Genomic DNA, 20,229 nt, shown 5'->3' on the forward strand with positions numbered 1-20,229 from the left:
TAAGTAGGGATGGGGATGGGAAGGCCAACACCTGCCCTGCCCCGCCCCATTGACATCCCTAACCAAGACCCCCACAAACCCACCACCATGAATCACGCCACCCACGGACCACCATCGAAATCCCCACAAACCCACCCCAACGCATCACGCCACCCACGAACCACCACCGACACCCACGAATCCGATGTGGATTCTTACCCCTTAACTTAATAAAGACTTAGAAATCTCACAATTAGAATAAATAACTCGTTCTTGATAAGCAATTCGAACCAAAAACGTTAAATTAATCGGATTTGACCTTGAGTGCAACAACCTCATGGAACGAAATTCAATGCCTACTCAAACTACTTAGACTACTACCTAAAACTATGTATTTAATATTGAAAATCAAATCCTAGACTACCTCCTAAGAATTGACAAACTAATAATTGACAAACTAATCTTCAAACAACCTTAGATACTTGAATAAAAAATTAGCAAATAAAACATTTAAGCAAAGCTAAATATTTGTCACTACAAGAATCAGGTCGAAATCCAACGAACAGCTTCCGACGGACACGTAATTCCGGCGAAAAAATCGAAATTTCTGACAGATTTATATTCCGTTGGATATTTCCGACGAATTAAAACAATTCCGACGGAATTTTAATCCGTCGGAATGTATGAACTTTCTGACGAAATATTCCGTCGGAAATTTCCGACAGATTTCCATCGGAATTTAATTTAAAAAAAAAGAAAAAATAAAAACCAAACACTAAACTCTATTGTAACCGACCCCGGCCCCCATCCCACTTTCACTCCGCCCACTACTAGAAAATAGGTCATTTCCGACAACCACCACACAGACCCATGCCACACAGACCACCCACAACCACCACACAGACCCACGCCACACAGACCACCCACAACCACCACACTGACCCACGCCACACAAACCACCCACAACCACCACACAGACCCACGCCACACAGACCACCCACAACCACCACACAGACCCACGCCACACAAACCACCCGAAACCACACAAAAAACCCGAAACCACCCAAAACCACCAAGAAAAATTAGAAACCACCCAGATCTAGAACAAACGGCCACCCACAACAACTTAAAACCCAAAAAAAAACAAAGAAAAAACTCAGAAAAGCGAAAAATTAAAACAAAACACATACCTTGAATTGAAATGGGCTTCGAATTTCACCACGAAAACGGTTTAACAAGGCCAAATTCGGCCATGAAAAGTCTAGATCTAGGCTTTTAATGGTCGAATTTGGCCTAAAAAACCTTCAAAATAATCAAAACAAAACTCATGGTGGTAGTGTTAATTGCGCAGCGGCGGTGGTGGTGTTTGTTACTTAGCAGCGGTGTTGGTGTGCGTGAGAAGGAGAAGGAGAAGGAGAAGAGAGGAGAACTGAGAAGGAGAAGAGAAGAGAAATGAAGGAAGGAGAAGGAGAAGAGAGAGAAGAGAGGGCGGAGGAGAGAGAAGGAGAGAGGAGAGAGAAGGGGGAAGAGAAGAGGAAAGCGAAGAGGAGAAACAAAGATAAAAGAAATGAAGGAAGGAGAAGGAGAAGAGAGAGAAAGAGAGGGCGGAGGAGAGAGAAAGAGGGAGGAGATAGAAGGGGGAAGAGAAGAGGAAAAAGGATAGGAGAAAGAGAGAGAAAAGATCAGAGATATGAAATGAAGGGGGAGAACCGATTTTTTTTTTATATAATTAATTCCAACGAAATATTCTGACTGATTTTAATTCCGTCGGAAAATTAAATTTCCGACGGAATATTCCGTCGGAATTTCTGATCTTTCCAATGGAAATACGTGTCCGTCGGAAACAGTCCGTCAGAAATTAGCCTATTTCTAGTAGTGGCCTCTTTTTTCTCTTTCTCTTTCTCTCCACTCTTCTCTTTCCAGCTTTCCTCCTCTCCTTCTCAAATTCTCTCTTTTATCTCCTCTTCTCTTGCTCTCTTCTCCCGTCCTATACTCATTCTCCTCTTCTCGTTCCTCTTCTCGTCCTCTTCTCCTTCTCCTCTTCTCGTTCCTCTTCTCTTCTTCTTCTCCTTCTCTTTTTCTTCTCTAATTTATTTAATGTTTTAACCCCAAAATCACTGCATTCACCTCTAATACCGTTGACACACGGGTTTAATGCCCTTTTATTTTTATTTTTAAGGGTTTTAAGGTCAAATTCAACTATGAAAACTGTAGATCTAGACTTTTCATGGCCGAAATCGGCCTTACGAAACCAAATTCAAGATGGAATTCAAACAAATTCTATTATGGTATGTTTTTATTTTTTTTTTTAAATTTTTTTTCGTTTTATATTTTTTTTGGTTGGCTGTCTTAGTGGACCTGGTTGGGTGTGGTTTAGGTAGATCTAGTTGGGGATCTAGTTTCGTTTCTTTATTTTTCTTTTTTTTTTTTTTTTTTTTCAGTTTAATTTTTTGGGTTGTGGTTGGTGGGGTTAGGTGGAGTTTGGGTGGGGTTGTGGGTGGTCTGGTTGGTGGGGTTGGGTGCCTTTTGGGCGGGTCTGGTTCGGTGAGTTTGGTGAGGGTTTGGGCTGATTGTGTGAGGTGAGGGCTGGTGGTGGTAGGCGTTTTTTTTTGTTTTTTTCAGCATTTTTCGACGGAATTTCCCTGACTTTTTCGGGCCGAAAAATCTCTTCCGACGACTGAATTCCGTCGGAAAAGTGTTTTCGACGGAAATTCCATTGGGAAAAGTCATTTTCCCTACAAAAGCCACAAAATTACCTCCAATTTACAGGCATAAGAGGCATCTAATAGTACTCCTACAAGGGTTAGGACAAACCCCTAACCTTATGCTCCAAGCATCCTAATTAGAATAGGATAACTACTTCTAATTAGAATAGGAAACTAATCAGAGCAAACACTAACTAACTAACTAACAACTTTCCTAACAACCTTAGGAAGTTTATAGAAACTAAACAACAGAAATTAAATTCTAACTAACAACTTTCCTAACAACCTTAGAATTCTTGTCCTGCACCAAAGCAAATCCTTTCGGGCTAGGGCTTAGAGAGGATAATATCTTCTAGTGGGCTCATGTATGTTGACCTGGGGTGTTCCACATGGTATCAGAGTTGGAGCCCATTTTGGTGTCCTGTTGTTCCTTCAGGATGCAGGTTCCTTAAAGGAAGGAAGAAGGCGTCTATGGCGCTCCTACATTGGAACTTGAGAAAAACGAAGCTATCCTTATTTGGTGGTTGATACCTCAACCTAGTAGAGGCCTTTTGGATAGGACCTCTTATCCTACACCTAAGAAAATATTTACGGGATAGGGCCCAGAGAGGACAATATCTACTAGTGGGCTCATGTTGATCTGGGGTGCTATAATATTGTTTGCTCACTTGATTTGTTTATAGGTAATAAAAACATAAACAATAATAGATTTATCAATCAATATATATATTTGATTTTTAAGGTCAAACTTGTAAATTTAAACCCTTAACCAGTTGTACTCAAACCGTTTACGACTTGTGGCCGATTTTACTTGAACCATGTATAACTCAAGAAAAACACGAAGAAATCAATTCATTTAAAACTGTAATCCGATTATACCTAATTTGAACAGACTAATTTAAGTCCACTTATTTACAACCTAAGCTACCGTTTTAAATGAATCCAATCCAACCAATATTGAATTAACATGTCATTTTATATTACTAATAAGTATTTCGTCAAAATATAAACAAGAATTTTTTCAAGTTATAAAGAGTTATTAACGAGTGATAAACTAGATAGATGTTTGCAATCACTAATTAGGAAACACATGAAATTGTTCGAGTAAAGCTAGTTTAATTAACATGCCTATTATTTTGTTCAACTTTATTAAATTTCTTGATGAGCAACTTTTGATTGAGCTCATTTGGGACTTGTTTGCAAGCTATTAAGTCCCTTTACTGCTAGCAGTTTAACAAAAATCATTTAAGATTTGATCCAGTTATGACTTGACCTAATATGAATCTAAATTAAATATGATTTAACCTAGCTAGATTGTACTTATATCTTACTTGACTTGTTTCGAAATGAATTATATACGTGCCACCTTGATTACAACCTAACCTGATTATAACTTTACCTAGTAGAAACCAAACTCAATTTAACCCAACTAGGCTTGTTTTCATTTTTTACCTAGTTCAACCAGAATTAGATATGTCCCACTTTGATTATAACCCAAGTCAATATGAACCCCAAACCCTCTTTAACCCATTTCCAACCTAGCTTATCTCAAGTCATACTAATATGACTCATCTTGATTATTCCCTACTTAATTTGAAACTTTAAAAAAAATAGTTGAACGAATTTAATTTACTACTTATTTTCAAAATTAACCCAAACAGCTCGAGTAAATAGAAATGGAAGGTACTAAACCTTGATAGTTGTAGCAACTAAGGTATTGAACTTTGATCCATGGCAAATAAGATAGTGAAAAGATCATCAGAGGTAATATTTCTGACAATGACTTATTCCAGCCGGTTACCTTCGATTTTAATATAAAAATGTCCAAAATTAAACAAAAATCAGAGCAAAATAAAAAATTAAACTCAAATGAACAAAAATCAAACACAAATAAACAAAAATCGAATCCAAATCAAAAATCAAACCCAAATCAAACATCAAACTCAAATAAACAAAAATGAAACTTAAGATCTAAAGTTAATCCCAAATAAACAAAAATCAAACCTAAAATATGAAATCAAACCCAAATAATTAAACAAAAAACAAACCAAAAGCACAACAAAAACGAAGAAAAAGAAACATACCCATTTTTTTTTACCAACACCCACCCTATTTTTGGACCAATTACCACCCATTTTCGGACCAAATACCACCCATTTGCACCAATACCACCCACAAAACAGCACACCACCCCAAACTCCCCCACCACGCCCCACGGTAAACCCATAAAAACACTATAAAATACACCATACTACAACCAAAATAACCCAAAAAAGGAAAAATAAAAAAGACAACAAACAAAACCTAATCAAAAACCGAAATAAACTAAAAACAAACTAACAGAATTTAAAAAGAAAAAAAATCACAATAAAATAAACAAAAACACACAAATTTCAACTAACCTATCCCAAATTTCATCTTCTATATATGGTCAAATTCGACAATAAAAATTCCATATATGGATTTTTTATGGTTAAATTTGACCATTTAAACCACGTACGAAAGTGATGAACGAGAAAAAAGAATCCAAAAATCCAAATTGAATGAGAAAGAGGGGATCACAAGTGCAAAGAGGAGTGAAGAGGAGGGGTGAGCTTGATTGAGAAAAACAATGACAGGAATGAGCTAGAACAAATATGCGAGAAGAGATAGAAAGGAAAGAGAACAGAGAGGAACCCTTGTCTAATGCAGAGTATTTTTTTTTAATTTCTTTTTTTCTATGTCAAATATTTAATTTTTTTTTTAATTATGAAATGTCAGCAATTTTATTTTTCATTTATTTTTACAAATGTTTACCGGCGGTAGAAGGTTAAAACTTGTTTCAGTATCCTATTTGCTTCACTCCAAACATCAGTACATCATCTACAAATAAATACAAAGTTAAGTATCTTGTATTTATGTTTACTCCAAAGTCCAAACAACTCACCATCATAACCAACTATTTCAAACGGACCCGCTTTATACTCGAAACCAAACCATTAACCCGAATTAACACTTCTTCCCATGCCAACGTGTACACGCCGGATGTCGGCATGATCACCCTTTACTCCTTAAGTACATGATGAAGTTGTTTGCCGTAACTGTATAGAATATCGAAATAATGAAACGATACGAAGTCGATTGATTAACTCCGTATAAAACTCCTGAAACTGCCAGCGTTTACAAGGTGTCCTCTTTTCTTAACAAAGAGGAGAAACGAAGAAAACTCTCATCTTTTTTGACTTCTTATTATCATCTCTCCTCCTTATTTCCTCCTAAAATCCTCACTATCTTTCAATTTAACCTATAATTTTCGATCGACTTTTTTCGATTTTTCTCCCAATTCGTCAATCGATTGATTGAGCATCGTTCTTACGATTAGGGCTTGTAAAATCGGCGAAAATGTCATACGCTTACCTTTTCAAATACATCATCATCGGAGATACCGGTAATTGATTCTTCATCCGTTTGATTATTATGCAAAATTTGTTTCATGATTATGAATTCGCTTTTAATTGATTTTTATCTGTGCGATTACGCCCTAGCATGTTGCTTGTTGGAGGAATTTCTCTTAATTTTTGTTGTTGATTCAATTTTATAATGGAAACTTTTTTTAGGGTTACTGTTGTGTTATTTGCATGGAATTATAATTAATTGAAAATTAAGCGCAGGTTCAGGTTGTTAGTAGTTTATCACCGCATGATTTGGTTGTTTGATGATAATTTTTTGGGTTTTAAGCATTAATTCTGTTAGATCTTGGGTTAATTTGATGACCGCTTATTCAGTGAGAGATTGGTTAGAGGTTTATGCTGAGAATTCGCACGGTCAGACGGTCCCAGTTTGGAATTTTTGAGAAAATGTAACCAAAACTGCTGCGTTAATGGTTTTCTGGGTTATATATTCATATTAAATGCTTCATCATCTATGTTCATTGATTTGGCTTTAGGTGATAACTGTCCAAAAGATATGCATACTAGGAGTAAATTACGCATTATAGGGGCATTCATACTAGGCTGATACTCTGACTGTAACCAGTCAAGGTTCTGTTTTGATCATCTTAGTGAGTGTGTGTGAATGAGGTGTGGAAGTGTATGGAATCTGATGTTATTTGTGTTAAAGGGCAAGGATCAAATGTAGTTACTTTCATAGGTTTAGTAATTTATTTTACAGTTTGTTTGGGAAGGAGGGTGGTGGATTGAGAGAGGAGGGAGGGGGGGGGGGGTTCTATTAGCATTGGAACAGGATGAACACCGGCTAGTTTGGTCTTGAATACGAAGTTGACCTATGGACAGAAAATTATTAGCTGTTACCCTTTCCCCTTGATCTTTTGTTTGAATGGTTGCAATGCTGCTTCATGGACTTCTGCCCTTTTCTGTTGTCATATCTTAGAGATCGTTTTGCAATAAAGTTGATCTCATGTGGAAACACACACATTGGGTCATACTGTAAGAGTTATTAATCTCTCAGTATTAACAGCGGTAGCCTGGCACGATAAGTGCTGGGCCAATCGTGGAGTTGAAAACATTGATGATATTATGATTAGATGGCTTCAATCATTAATTTGTCCATTCGTCCATTGAGGTATTTGTGATTAGATTGTGTGCTTACTAAGGAACCCATGCGACAAAAGCATTCCGTTTGGTCCTTTTCTATGTTCTTCTCGATTTAAGAATGAAGAAGAAATCATTGTTCGTAATCCCAGTTGATAATTTTCTAAAAAATACCTTTTTCGATCCCTTATAAATGTTTCTCATTTGGTAAACATACTAATCAAGCAAAACATTTAATGATTTGTTATAGATTTTTACCAGAGTACAAGTATCTTATTTATTAAATTCATTTATGATGACACTTAATTTAACTATAAGATTCTAAAATTAAAGATATAAAAGTTGTTCATTTAGTGATGTTTAGGAACATTCGAACGCTAGTTGGGATATTTGTAAATGGTGATTTTATTAGTTTTGTGGAAGGTGATTATCCGGTTTCTCTTTTAAGTATTTCAAGAGCTTAGGTTAACTTTTATTACCTAGCCCCGAAATAGGATGGATCACCTATGGTTAGGATTTTAGGCCTATGAGTTTTCCCACAACTGTTGTTTATAAGGTGTGTCTATAGTCATATCTTCTTACCCTTTCCCCTTGATCACCTATGTAAATTCTAGTAGTAAGGTTATCATTGATTTTCAAAAGGGTGGGTGCTTTGGTGTTATATGAACTAGTTTTTGAGAGCAGAAGGGATTCTCCAGCATGTATTTGATAGCTTGAGCATCAGTTTCGAGATGCTTATTGAAACTGATGCTCAAGCTATCAAATACATGCTGGAGAATTCCTTCTACTACATGGATCATGAACTCTCTAACATCATCAACGATGTGGTGAAGCTTCTTCAAAAGGAATGGAGTGTTACCATCCTCCATGTCAAGCGTCAAGCCAACAGATTAGCCCACTGCCTTGCTGAAATTGGCAGAACTTAGGTTGCAGATGATCCGACATACCACTTCTTCTCTCCTCCTGTGCTCACAAAGACATACACCGAAGAATTGGCCACCTCCTTGGCCTATATCGGTGGCAACTGATCCTCCTGCTGCAACTGTTTTCATTGGGTCTGCTATAGGCTCCTCACTGTCTCTTCATGTTTCCTTTATTTCGGCTTTAATTTTTCTGTTTTTAGCTACTATTTTATTCTGGGTTGGTGGTTTAAGGGTGCCATGTTCTGCTAATTTTCTCCTTTCAGCAGCCTGGCAGCCCTCTACCACTTTTGTTTTGAACTATGTCTCTCAGGGATGCTATTTTAAGCTTCCGTATGTAATATAAGTTTCTTCTTTGTCGGTAAAAAAAGAGAATGCTTTTGTATAGGCTCTCTTGAAATTTTTGAAAAAAGTGATGGATGAGTAAATTTTAGATTTTTCGGTTTTGGTTAGAGATGAATAGAGCTTATCTCTGTTCTCGGTGCTTGACTAAGAGGGGGCTTGAGGTTTCTTGTGTTCCTGTCTTCTTCTTACTTGTTCAAGTCATGTTTTGAGTTTGGGTATGTTCTTATGAAATTGAGAAGTTTATAATTGTCTTTTATGTTTGTCAGTCCTGTAAGTTGCTCTCATAATTTAAGGATCTATTTGTCCAAGTTTTATTTCACTGGTATTAAGGAGCCCATGTCAAAGATAAGTTTGCTTCCTTGGCGAGGTTACTATGTTATCTGGTGAAAAACTTCTTAATTACTTTAGTCTTCTTTTAGGGATAATCGTAGGAGTCTTGGGAATCGGTCATTAAGAAGGTTTATAGGAGTTAGTTAGATGCAGAACTTGTGACTTTTTAAGGGGATATATGACCCTTTTTTTAATTTATTTTAAATAGTATTACTTTTGCTTATTATCATTATTTTTTTAATAATAGTATTCTATGTACTACGATATCCCTTTTAAGTTTCCTGTGGGGGTAGTTTATAGGCTAGAGAAGGTTATTTTTAATGTAGCACGAAAACTGCCAGGTTTAGGAAATGTATCTGTTTGGAAAACCTCAAGTCCCAACCAATTATATTCTTCGTTAGCACAAGAACTATAAGGTTTTGAAACAAAGTATCTCAAGTCCCAAAAGTTTATGTGCTTCCTAGTTTATATGGTTATGAGATACTTTTTTGTGAGTTGTGACTTGGATGGGTGTTTATAAGCCTGAAGAAGCTTGGTGTATAGGAACGTTTTACTAACAGAATATCATTGTGGCGCTTTCTACAAAATTATTGGGGCTCTAGGGCATAGGATTATGATTCTTCAAGAGGAATGAATGGGATGCAATAACAGGACGTGTGTTAATTACACTAGCCTAAGAAGTTTATTTCTTTCATATCTTAGATTTTGTTCCAAGTTTATAGGAAATTTTGTGCAAGGGATGAAGGAAGGTTCTAGTATTCTTTTCCACCCTTATATAGATTGTCCACGCTTTTAAATTTCTTTCTTGGTGGGATTTGGTGCTACTTCATCATTGGAATGGTTATACCAGAGGATCTGTACGGTCAGGAGTAGGGGGAGCTGACTAACTTGATAGACATCCTTTCAGTCCACACCTCAGGTGTCATTTACAAATTATAGATAAATAATTTATTCTTATATGCAAGGCATTTTGTTATGAAGGTTGTCATGATATTTTTTAATGTTTTGAATAACTTGACATTATTGGGGCTTGTAACTTTCTAGCCTAAGTATCCTAGTTACATAGTTAAATGAGAAGAGTGTGTTTTAATTTATGAGAAAGTGGCTTTCGTTTTTTATAGTCTAGTTTTTGTTGTTGGCCACCCATTTGTAATTCTTCAAAACACCAGAAGATGGAAATTTTTAATAATACATGAATTTTTCTGCAAAGCTTTTCGCCTAAAGTTGATAATGCATGTGTCTCCATCTCATGCCTTGTTCGATTGTACCTTGGATTTTGATGACACCTTGTGGCCTTGTTTGATTGTACCTTGAAAACGCTGTTGAACACCTCTTTAGAAAAATAAGGGTGAAGAAGGCAGGAGAATGGCAAGGTGCTTTTATGACAAGTGATGCAGACATTAGTGCATGCCATTGAACATCAATCACCTGTTCTGCCTATTAATAAATTTTAAGGAAGATATTAGCTGGTTAATGTTTTAATGCCCACTTCTTCTTATGCGTTTTGTTTGCTACACAGCATCAGGTTACGGTGTAGCTTTGTGCCCAAGGATGTCTATTGACTGATTGATATTTTTCTCTTATGGTCCTACATTCCTACTAACGAGACAGATTTAACCGAATTCCTTTATCTTCATCATAAAGTAATGTATTTGGGTTATCTATAGCCTAAAAATAGCTTGAGTTTGAGAATAGCCGAATTCCATTGTCTAATGAATTACAGTTGAGAGACTTTTGGTTGTAATTTATGTAGGAGTTTGGCTAGATGGCTTTTGAAAAGGAAGGGGGACTAGCCTAGTGGGTGGAACATTTTTATTTATGAATGAAGCCTTGGGGGATATTGTGCTGTTCTTACTTGTGCTCTTAAAGACGTCATAAATTTTTGTGTTTACTAGACATGAATTCATGTATGCCATTGTACGATGATTACAGACTATACTTATACTTGTATGATTTACTTTTTATTTACTTTTGATAGAGGCTAAGTCGAAACTAATACTATCATCTTTTGTTCTACAGGAGTGGGGAAGTCATGTCTTCTTTTGCAATTTACAGACAAGAGGTTTCAGCCTGTGCATGACTTGACCATTGGTGTTGAATTTGGGGCCAGAATGATTACAATTGATAACAAGCCAATTAAGCTACAAATATGGGATACGGTTTGTATCAATCTCTTCAAATAGTTGGATAACTCTATTTGCATAAGTTCTGACATTGGCTGTATTCTGCTTTAGGCTGGTCAAGAATCATTTAGGTCTATCACAAGATCCTATTACCGAGGAGCTGCAGGCGCACTTCTGGTTTATGACATCACCAGGTAACGGCGTAACCAAGATTCTCCTAGTCCAGTTTTCTGGTTTTCACAGCATGTCTTACTATCATTAGCAATTATGGAGACTTCATTACAGTCTCTGCAAATCATCTTATTATGGACCCAACTCCTTGCCCCGATTAAAATTTCATTAAAGCTCTCTGATTAGAATCTCTAGTTTTTGAAAAACAATTCTAGCAAAGTTTGAAAGGAACTCATAGTATGAACATGTACTCCGAATACTGGCACAAAAAAGTTATATTCAGTGCTGGAGAGTGAATGCTATTTGCTTTATTTTTATTTTTTTTGGATAGTTGCTTGAGTTTTCTGTAGAGTTAAGAGATATCAGCTCCATGCATGAAATTTTGTTGGTGGGTACAGGGTTGGTTTCCAGTGGGTTATAATACCATCTGCCATTGTTTTGTGCAGGAGGGAGACTTTTAATCACCTTGCAAGTTGGCTGGAGGATGCAAGGCAACATGCTAATGCAAATATGACGATCATGCTAATTGGTAACAAATGTGATCTTGCTCACAGGAGGGCAGTAAGTACCGAGGAAGGTGAACAGTTTGCCAAGGAACATGGATTGATATTCATGGAGTGTTCAGCAAAAACTGCTCAAAATGTCGAGGAGGTACTTGCCTTTATCGAATGTTGTAATGATTATGATAAGTTCATTTAAGGAATCCCCAATTCTTTATAACCTATTTTTTTGAAAACTCGGTTTTAGGCATTCATAAAAACTGCTGCTACAATCTACAAGAAGATTCAGGATGGAGTGTTTGATGTATCTAATGAGGTAAGGTTTTCCTTGCATGGAACACCTTTGATTTAAAGCTTTGACAATGGAAGATTCTTATGACCACTTTAGCTGATGCCTCTCCTCCCCCATCATATGGTCTTTTAGATTTTCCATTTTGAATGTGTTAAATCTAATTGATAATAGACATCTCTTTTTTTTTTTTTTTTTTTTTTTTTTGAGGAAATAATATACATCTATTTTAGCATGTAGTGTTTTGTCACCTTTTAAATACGTCACTGTCTTAAATGCTCATAATATTGGCTGGTTGTTTAACTTAACTTCAACAATAATTAAGAAAAATGAGTAAAATAGGAGTCACTAATACTCAAATCCAAGATCAATTTCTTGTAAACTGTACTTCAAGCAAGATTGGTGATAGTAACACCAAGATACCTTATAAAGAATTTATGATAAAAATGCGATCTACCCTAGAATGAGTTTGCTATTAAAAAAATTCAGACTCCAAAATTTACTAATACACTAAGCGTGTACCATATACTTTTCTTTGCTCTTGTGCCTCTGCACACTGTCTATGCCTCAAAACCTCAATGGATGATGGATCATAGTTGGGCCTAGTGTGGTCCCTATGTGTGCAACTGTACTCTTTAATAATCAGGATCAATAGGGAGGTTCAAGCTAGCAAAATAAAGATCTTGAAAGGAAGATCAAATGAACATTTACAAGTTACAAGTGACAAATATGTGAACAAATTACTAAAGAATTTATCTGTTTAATTTATCATTTCAAAAAGGCAGGTGGGGTATTAAGAACGGAAGTTATGTTACCAAGCTAAGGTATTTTCACTAGGAAGTCATATAAGAAAAACACTGGCACAGAAAGGATGATGTGAAGTGGGGCAAGCACACTTATAAGCCTCATGAGGGGGAGGGGAGTTGGGGTTGGGAGAGGGGGTGGAAATTTGCTTTGGGCCATATGCATGAATCCTAGAATTTGGAATTTGGTGAATTATGTCATGTCACTTCTCATTGTTTTTCTTGGGTCCTTCACATTTTCTCTCTTTTATCTTTGGCTTCTTATCAATAATAATTAATAAAGGTCATGAGGTCATAAAGTGGTGTGATAATTTATTTGGTGTCAATGCATTGTAAAAGTGTGGAGTATATGATTGGAACAGAATGGCTTAATTATTTATGGAGCTGCTGTCTTGTGTGATTTTCTCTGGGACAAAGAAAATTTGTTGGTGTTATCATGGGCATAGGCTGCTGGGGCTTTTAAGAATTAATGGAGTGATATAAAGGAATTAGATTAATTTGTAATTTGTCTTTGGTGTTATCATGGGCATAGGCTGCTGGGGCTTTTAAGAATTAATGGAGTGATATAAAGGAATTAGATTAATTTGTAATTTGTCTTTCTTTATTATTTCCTCATGATATGTACCTATCTTGGTTGATTGATATGGTTCTTTTTCAATCAATCAATCAATCAAAGCCTTAATCCCATAAGTGGGGTCGGCTACATGGACCAAAAGTGATTATTCCGTATAGTCATCGACAAAAATCTTCCTCCTCCATCCCTTACGGTCCAATGCCTCCAATAATATAATATGATACTACATAATTAAAGTGGTGCAATATGTTTTCGTCATTGCATCTATTGCTTTGACATAGTGAATTTATTCAATCTAAATGCCTCTTTTGAGGCATATTTATGAACTTAGATTGACATTCCAAATCCTAATACAATGGTCTTTGTTTAACCCTACTTGAAACCCTTTGGACTCTTGGGCTTTTCAAATAAGGTGTAGCTTTCATTGGAAATTTATTTGGCATGTAACTAAATTGATTTCCTGAGATATATGCATCTTTCTTAATTCTTGTCTAAATCCAATTTTTAAAGTCAAGACTTAATGTCCCTGCAGTGGCAATTTTGCATCATAGCAGACTTGACATGTTTATATAAAGTTGGATGCTCGACATGTTTTTTAGATAGTTACATACTATGTCTCCCTCCCTAATTGTTAGTTGCGTTTCTAGTTTCTATTAGTTTTGATTGTAAATGTCTAATATCTCATTTCTCTTCTACATATCCTCATTTCCTTATGTCCCACAAGTTGAATATTTGGAAGTCCAATTGTTGGGCAAATGATTCTACTAGTACACACTTAGCATCTTATGTTTGTCTCCTTGTACACTGTACTCGAAACTCTAACATACACATGACTATATGGGCTTGGTATCATCATCCTTGTTCCCCTCAGGAAGGAGGAAAATGTATTTGGGAGGGTTTCAAGTGCATTTGGTCTCTGCTGCATGCTGAATGTGTCATTGGGTTTATCTATTCACCTGGAAAGATCTATCCATTTATTTTTATAGTTTCAATTGATCAGCTGTTTGGAAACTTTTTCCTTATACACTGTTATATATTACTCGTGTTGTTTATTTCTTTATTTTTGGGTCTCTGTATATGATATGTACTTGCATCATGCCAAAATCTAATGTGGAAGCTGAATAAAATAATCATTGGTGTAATTTAATGTGATTTTGGATTCGTATCAAGTACTCATCAATTAGGATCCTGTGTAGAGTACTACTTCGTTTAAATCCTTGGCTTTTGGTTTGTATGCTCTTACCGTTAATTGTACGTAGAGTTTGCCTCTAAGAATTTCTTGTCTGTGTAGTCTTATGGCATTAAAGTTGGATATGGAGGTATACAAGGAAATGCCGCTGGTAGAGATGCGTCAACTTCTCAAAGCGGGGCCTGCTGTGGTTAAAGTTCCATCCAATGTTGGTGCCGGAATTCTGCACTTCTTCAGTGGTTTGATAGTGGGGTTTGTTTATTACACTAGTTCAACATTTGTGATTATTTATGCACATATTCCTGTTTCGCCATCTCTATGTAAAATCTTGTTTGCTTGAAATTTAGCTGTGGGAGACATAAATATTATATGTTAATTTGTTATTTCTTTCAATGATTTATGTTTATATGTCCGTGGAAGGCATGGATTGCTAAGTTTTGTGATTCTGTATTTGTTTGATGTTATATAATACCCCCGCTGTTCGTTGTAACCAATTTACAAATTTTTAGTAACAATTGTTTTTTGGAGAACATGAGGGGCAAGCCCGAAAAACGAAGAAACTACAAGCCACAAACTATAAAGAAAAACGACAGAATAAGAAAACTACTTAACTAACAAATAATTAATAGATTAGTTATTATTCTCCAGCACCATCCTAAGTAGTAATTAAGTATCACCCTTCCTCTAATAGAGCGGCTTGAAGATCCTTTATGACAGCTTCTAAGTGGACTAATTACTTAGCTGACGAGATGCCATAGTTACATTTGTTGCCACCAATTGATTTTGCGGTGTTTGGTTTGGAGAGGTTTGGGGCAAATGAGAGGTTGTTAACTTATTCAAATCTCTAATGTGACTGTTTGGTTGAGAGAGGGCTTAAGAGGGTTATGAATTTAAAAGGCTACTATTGAAAAAGGTTAATGATCTATAGTACTATAAACTAATTTAATGCATCTAAATGCAAACACAACTTACAAGGTTTGTATAGAATTTTAGACACTTAAAAATTAGCACAAAAATAAACCATTTCGAAACAAAAATGCTGTACAATGAAATTATATCAACACAATCAGCATTTAAAATTAACCATTACTCGTATTGATTATAGTATGGTTAAGTTGGAAAAGAAATGAAGAATGGAGGAAGTACTGGTTTTAATTTTACAATATTAATTTATTTATTTTTGGCATTGTTTACCTACTTCATTTTCACTATCATTGATTTTTTCACATATTAAGCAAAACATAATTGTGTTGTACGAAGTATCTTATTAGACTCGCATAATTGTTTAGTTTCAAAGTAACTATTTTAAATTAATTTTTCCTTTTATAATTGACAATTAATAGTATTATGGTTGATGTTATACAATCACAAACTTATACAATCAGATATTTTATTTTTTTTAAAAAAACGAGCGACTATTAATCACCAAAAGCATATAAATTCAATCACTCATCTTTTTATTTTTCATTTTGCAACAAAACAAAGCTCAAATTAAAAGGTATCCTACCTCCGTTCGTAAATTTTATTCCTTTTTACAAAATAAAATTATATTGAGACAAGCACCATCCAACCATGAACAATTTTATAGAGATGGAGGAGGTAGTAAACAAGTACTTCTTTCGTTTCGTAATAATCGTAACACTTTCCTTTTACATCTGTTTTATAATAATTGCAACGCTTCCTTATTTGGTAAAGACCCACTACAATTTTATTATTTATCTCTCATATCAACATCACTTACACTACTTAAATTATTATTATTTCTCTCTTCTACTAACGATAAAATATATCCCACTATCTATACTGTATAATATAAAATTCATGTTTTGATCCCCGCCTTATAATTTTTCTAAAACTTTGTGCAACATCTATTGTTGTAATTATGACGAAACGGGGAGAGTAATATCTAGGCTCAAATTTCTAATAATTAAAGGATGGGCTAATTTTTTTTAAACGGGCCTAAATATTGGACCTGCAAACCATAAACACATTCATATTCTATTCATCCACTCAAAACAAATTTCTCTTTCTCAAATTTCATTTCCCAATTAACTTCCCAGAAATTCCAATTTCGCTGGTTTTTCTTCAACCCTAGACAGTCAAAGGAGAGAGAAAGAGAGAACAAAATCGCCATGGAAGCAGCTGCAAGGAAATCCGGCGGAGGTCTATGGGAGGGCCTTTACCGTGTCTTCATGCGCAGAAACTCCGTCTATGTCACCTTCGTCATCGCCGGCGCTTTCGTTGGTGAACGGGTACGCTTTTTCCTCGTTTCTTTGATTTTATTTTTCTTTCCAGATTTTCTGATCTGATGTGATTTGTTGTTCTTCCATATTTTTACTTTTGAAATGTTGCGATTTTTTGCTTTTTTGTTTGTAACTTGCAATCCAATTGTTGATTTATGAGTTCCTGGATCTAATTAAACTGATTGTATAACGATGTGAGGATCAATTTTTGAATTAGGGTTGTTAAGAATTATTAAAGTGGATGCTGATTTATGAACAGTTGATGATTGCAATTTGTAGATGTGAGAATAAAAAACGTTTGTTGTAAGGAAGATACGCGATTAATGCCAGAAAAGGGGGATATTTTATAATTTATTTTATAATTTATTTGGGGAAAATAATTTATTTGTAAAATTATGGATTGATCCAGCCAAGTGATGAATTCTATTCAAAACCATATGTTTAAGCTTCCTAAGGTGCTAATTATCCAACTATTTATCATGCATCTAATATGATCTTCAGCATAAAACTCCCGGCGTTTAATATGAACCCTTCACACTTCCCATGTGTCATTGTTGATGATGAAATGTGTTGTATCGAAAATATATGTGATTGAGCTTCATGTTATTGCAGGCTGTAGACTACGGAGTTCATAAACTATGGGAGTACAACAACCAGGGGGTATGTTGTCTATCTCATGCTTGTTTGTTAAGTTCTATGTTCTTTTATGGATTTATTTAGATTGTGCCTCTATGTTTACTGCAAACATTGACGTACCGCATTAATTAGAAATACATGTAATGTCACTGCTAAAAATTGACGGATCATCAGCTGTAAAATACATTAGATGAATATGGGAGTTGTTTTGTCTATAGTTATTCCTTAACTGCTCTGATTTCCCCCCTGGGGTATCTATAATTTAACGAGGGAAAAAAACAATTAGGTTTTTTATTTGGCTGATTAAGAAGGTATTGCTGTACTAGCTAAGTTTTGCCTTTGAGCCCCCTAACCTTGATGCTTTTACTCTTTATGTTTCCTTTCCTTTGTTGTTTTTGATCCCAGTACATACTCTGCAAAAGGATATCTGTTCCCTTTCTTTCTAGAGTTATTTAATATTTGAGGCTCAGCATCTGCCTCTTGTTGAACGTCAAGAAGAATGACCTAGATAGGTGATATAAATGCTTTATATCTTACATTTTGGTCTGAGTAGTTTTGGCATAAAGTGTGATGGGGAAAGAGTGAAAAGAATTGGGAACACATGCTATTGCTAGTAAATTGCAGATAGTGTCTTATGTAGCTTTACTTGTATATGCGGATATGCCTTGAGACCCTTATAGGTTTTTGTCATACTTGTGAGTTTGAGAGAAAAGGAGGATGTTAGATTGACTAAAAAGGATTTGACCTGTTAGTGTGGGGCAGGTTAACTTTTGTATGTTTTTGTTGTTTGTTGTGAGATTGGTGACATCTGGTGCTATTAAGCCATGTCACTTCGACTTTCCAGTTTGTTTTCCATACTCATGATGTACACTTGGCACTCTGACTAGGGTGTGGAATCTAATTGACACATTAATGCTCACCTAGACACTTCAATTATCTTGAATCACATAATTTTAGAAGATAATGTGAAAAGAGAAGTTAGGAAAAGAATGTTGCGTAGGAAATGTGCTTACAAATGGGTTTGAGATAAGTTTTCAACAAGAATTAACAATAAAGTTCGTGTGAGATGACGTTGGAACTCTTGCTAAAAGTCCTCTAAAAACAGGAGTTCGCTTATGCCATGTCCTCGTTCCCGTGTTCAATTTAAGGACAGTGTCCCTGCATTATCAGCCTTGATATGTCTAAGCTAAAATATATGCCCTAACCTGACATGGCTGACACTATTATCCCATGTCTGAGTAACATAGCTATTAACCTAACACTCATATCCCATGTCTGGATCATGGTCTAGATTAAATGGGCTAAAGTAGATGTAACATGGTGATTAGAGGGTGGGAGTTTGATTGGATTGAAATTTGTTGGGGATCGCAATAATCTAATAATCATGGTTTCATTTTATTTTCTATATTATTATGTATTTCGAAAAATCATGGGTATGATTTGACTGAATAATTCAATACTAGTTTTGTACTGGGACTATTTTAGTACTGTTGCTTGTCTATTAATAAATGTTAATTGTATGATACTTGGTTTCAGGTTTAGAGTATTGTTATTTTAAATAGATTTCTTGAGTAGATCACTTTATGTCAATGCCCCATTTTGCTCTTCATTCTACTGGGGGTGAGAGGTTGGCATGAGGGATGTCAACAGGAAGGCATAGAATTTTGATTTTCTGTAAGTGTGAAGCATTCTTTGTCAGAGAGGAAGAGGAATGAAAACTATGCAATTCAGACACATGCAAACTGGACTTTCTGATGACACCTCTTTCTTTCATATTTGTATGTGAAGCTTTATAAATCGGAATGCCTTCCTCAGTCAACCAGACAGTTATATACACTTTGTTACTTCTAGTGGTTTTTAGATGGGGATTGTGAACTTGTGTTGGGTTTTTACTAGAAATTAGTTTATTGTTTCTTGAATGAGGGACAATGTTGTTGCTAGCTTTAGCAAACTGAGTAGGGGCTATTGTGGATTTATGACATTTATCTGTCAATAAAGCAGAATCATCTTGGTACATCAAGAATATCTGGCATTACCCTGGTGCAGTAGCTATACTTGTATATAGCTTGATCCTCAATTGTGAGCGAAGGGTGGTTATATTTGAGATCCATGAGGATGCTGAGGTATACTTGGGGAAGTTTGAAACCTACTATTCGCATAGTTGTCGGCTTGAACTGAAATATTTTTCTTTTATCAATAAAGGCTAGTAGGCCAGTTTGTAGTATATAACTATATATACATATTCTCATGAAACTTGTATACCTCGAGTCTCTATGTGCCATAGCATTAGTGCCTTAAGTTTCTTTTTTTCTTGATTATTAAATGCAAATTGCTGTCTTCAAAATTTATATATATAAAAAAAAAAGGCCCAAAATAATTCCTGTAGATTTTTGTTTTCTTGGAGCTGATTTTTAATTCCTCTTGCTGATTATGCAGAAACGATATGAAGACATCTCTGTGCTTGGTCAAAGACAATCAGAATAATTGATCTTTAATTTCTCTGGTGTCACCTTTTGAAAGTTTGTTGCATTTTGGAATTTAGATGGGATATTGAAAAGCCAGTTGGCTGTATTGATTTTGTAATAATGAACGTGGTTTCAATTTTGATTTTGACCAACCAAAGCTAGTCGATGGTTCGGATTGCAACTTAATATAATGGGAAATTTGAATATTTTCATGTACTAGCATATACTTCCAGTGAAGCAAACCTCTGTTCCAAATTCACTGGTTTCTCTCCTTTTCTTTGGCTGATGGTTTTATATACTGCGTAATACAGTATTTGTATTTCTTAAGATAATCTCAAATATATGTCCAATGTCCCACTTCTTTTTTTCTTAGGACTTGTCACCAACTTTTAAAATCAGTTATCTGATGTTATATGCGAATATAGATG

The 20,229-nt window shown here is 35.4% G+C and overlaps 2 protein-coding genes across 2 annotated transcripts; both read left to right on the forward strand.

The window, feature by feature from the left end:
* Nucleotides 1–5,759: 5,759 nt before the first annotated feature.
* On the forward strand, nt 5,760–14,907 carry LOC110729421 (ras-related protein RABB1c-like). Its single transcript, XM_021909162.1, has 6 exons — nt 5,760–6,111; nt 10,828–10,967; nt 11,043–11,125; nt 11,549–11,753; nt 11,850–11,918; nt 14,560–14,907. The coding sequence occupies exons 1-6, from the start codon at nt 6,066–6,068 to the stop codon at nt 14,650–14,652; spliced, it is 636 nt and encodes a 211-aa protein (XP_021764854.1). The 5' UTR covers nt 5,760–6,065; the 3' UTR covers nt 14,653–14,907.
* A 1,557-nt stretch (nt 14,908–16,464) lies between these two features.
* On the forward strand, nt 16,465–20,158 carry LOC110729446 (cytochrome b-c1 complex subunit 9-like). Its single transcript, XM_021909182.1, has 3 exons — nt 16,465–16,709; nt 17,313–17,360; nt 19,773–20,158. The coding sequence occupies exons 1-3, from the start codon at nt 16,590–16,592 to the stop codon at nt 19,818–19,820; spliced, it is 216 nt and encodes a 71-aa protein (XP_021764874.1). The 5' UTR covers nt 16,465–16,589; the 3' UTR covers nt 19,821–20,158.
* Nucleotides 20,159–20,229: the final 71 nt, after the last annotated feature.

The sequence above is a fragment of the Chenopodium quinoa genome, unplaced genomic scaffold (genome assembly GCF_001683475.1).
Source record: "Chenopodium quinoa cultivar QQ74 unplaced genomic scaffold, ASM168347v1, whole genome shotgun sequence".
NCBI lineage: Eukaryota > Viridiplantae > Streptophyta > Magnoliopsida > Caryophyllales > Amaranthaceae > Chenopodium > Chenopodium quinoa.

Bases quoted from the DNA above. Each gene is read 5' to 3' on its own strand.
- LOC110729421 (XM_021909162.1), top strand. From the start codon at position 6,066: ATGTCATACGCTTACCTTTTCAAATACATCATCATCGGAGATACCG. The intron at 11,126-11,548 runs GTAACGGCGTAA...TGTTTTGTGCAG, and splicing joins CTGGTTTATGACATCACCAG to GAGGGAGACTTTTAATCACC. The intron at 11,919-14,559 runs GTAAGGTTTTCC...TTGTCTGTGTAG, and splicing joins TGTTTGATGTATCTAATGAG to TCTTATGGCATTAAAGTTGG.
- LOC110729446 (XM_021909182.1), top strand. From the start codon at position 16,590: ATGGAAGCAGCTGCAAGGAAATCCGGCGGAGGTCTATGGGAGGGCCTT. The intron at 16,710-17,312 runs GTACGCTTTTTC...ATGTTATTGCAG, and splicing joins GCGCTTTCGTTGGTGAACGG to GCTGTAGACTACGGAGTTCA. The intron at 17,361-19,772 runs GTATGTTGTCTA...CTGATTATGCAG, and splicing joins GGGAGTACAACAACCAGGGG to AAACGATATGAAGACATCTC.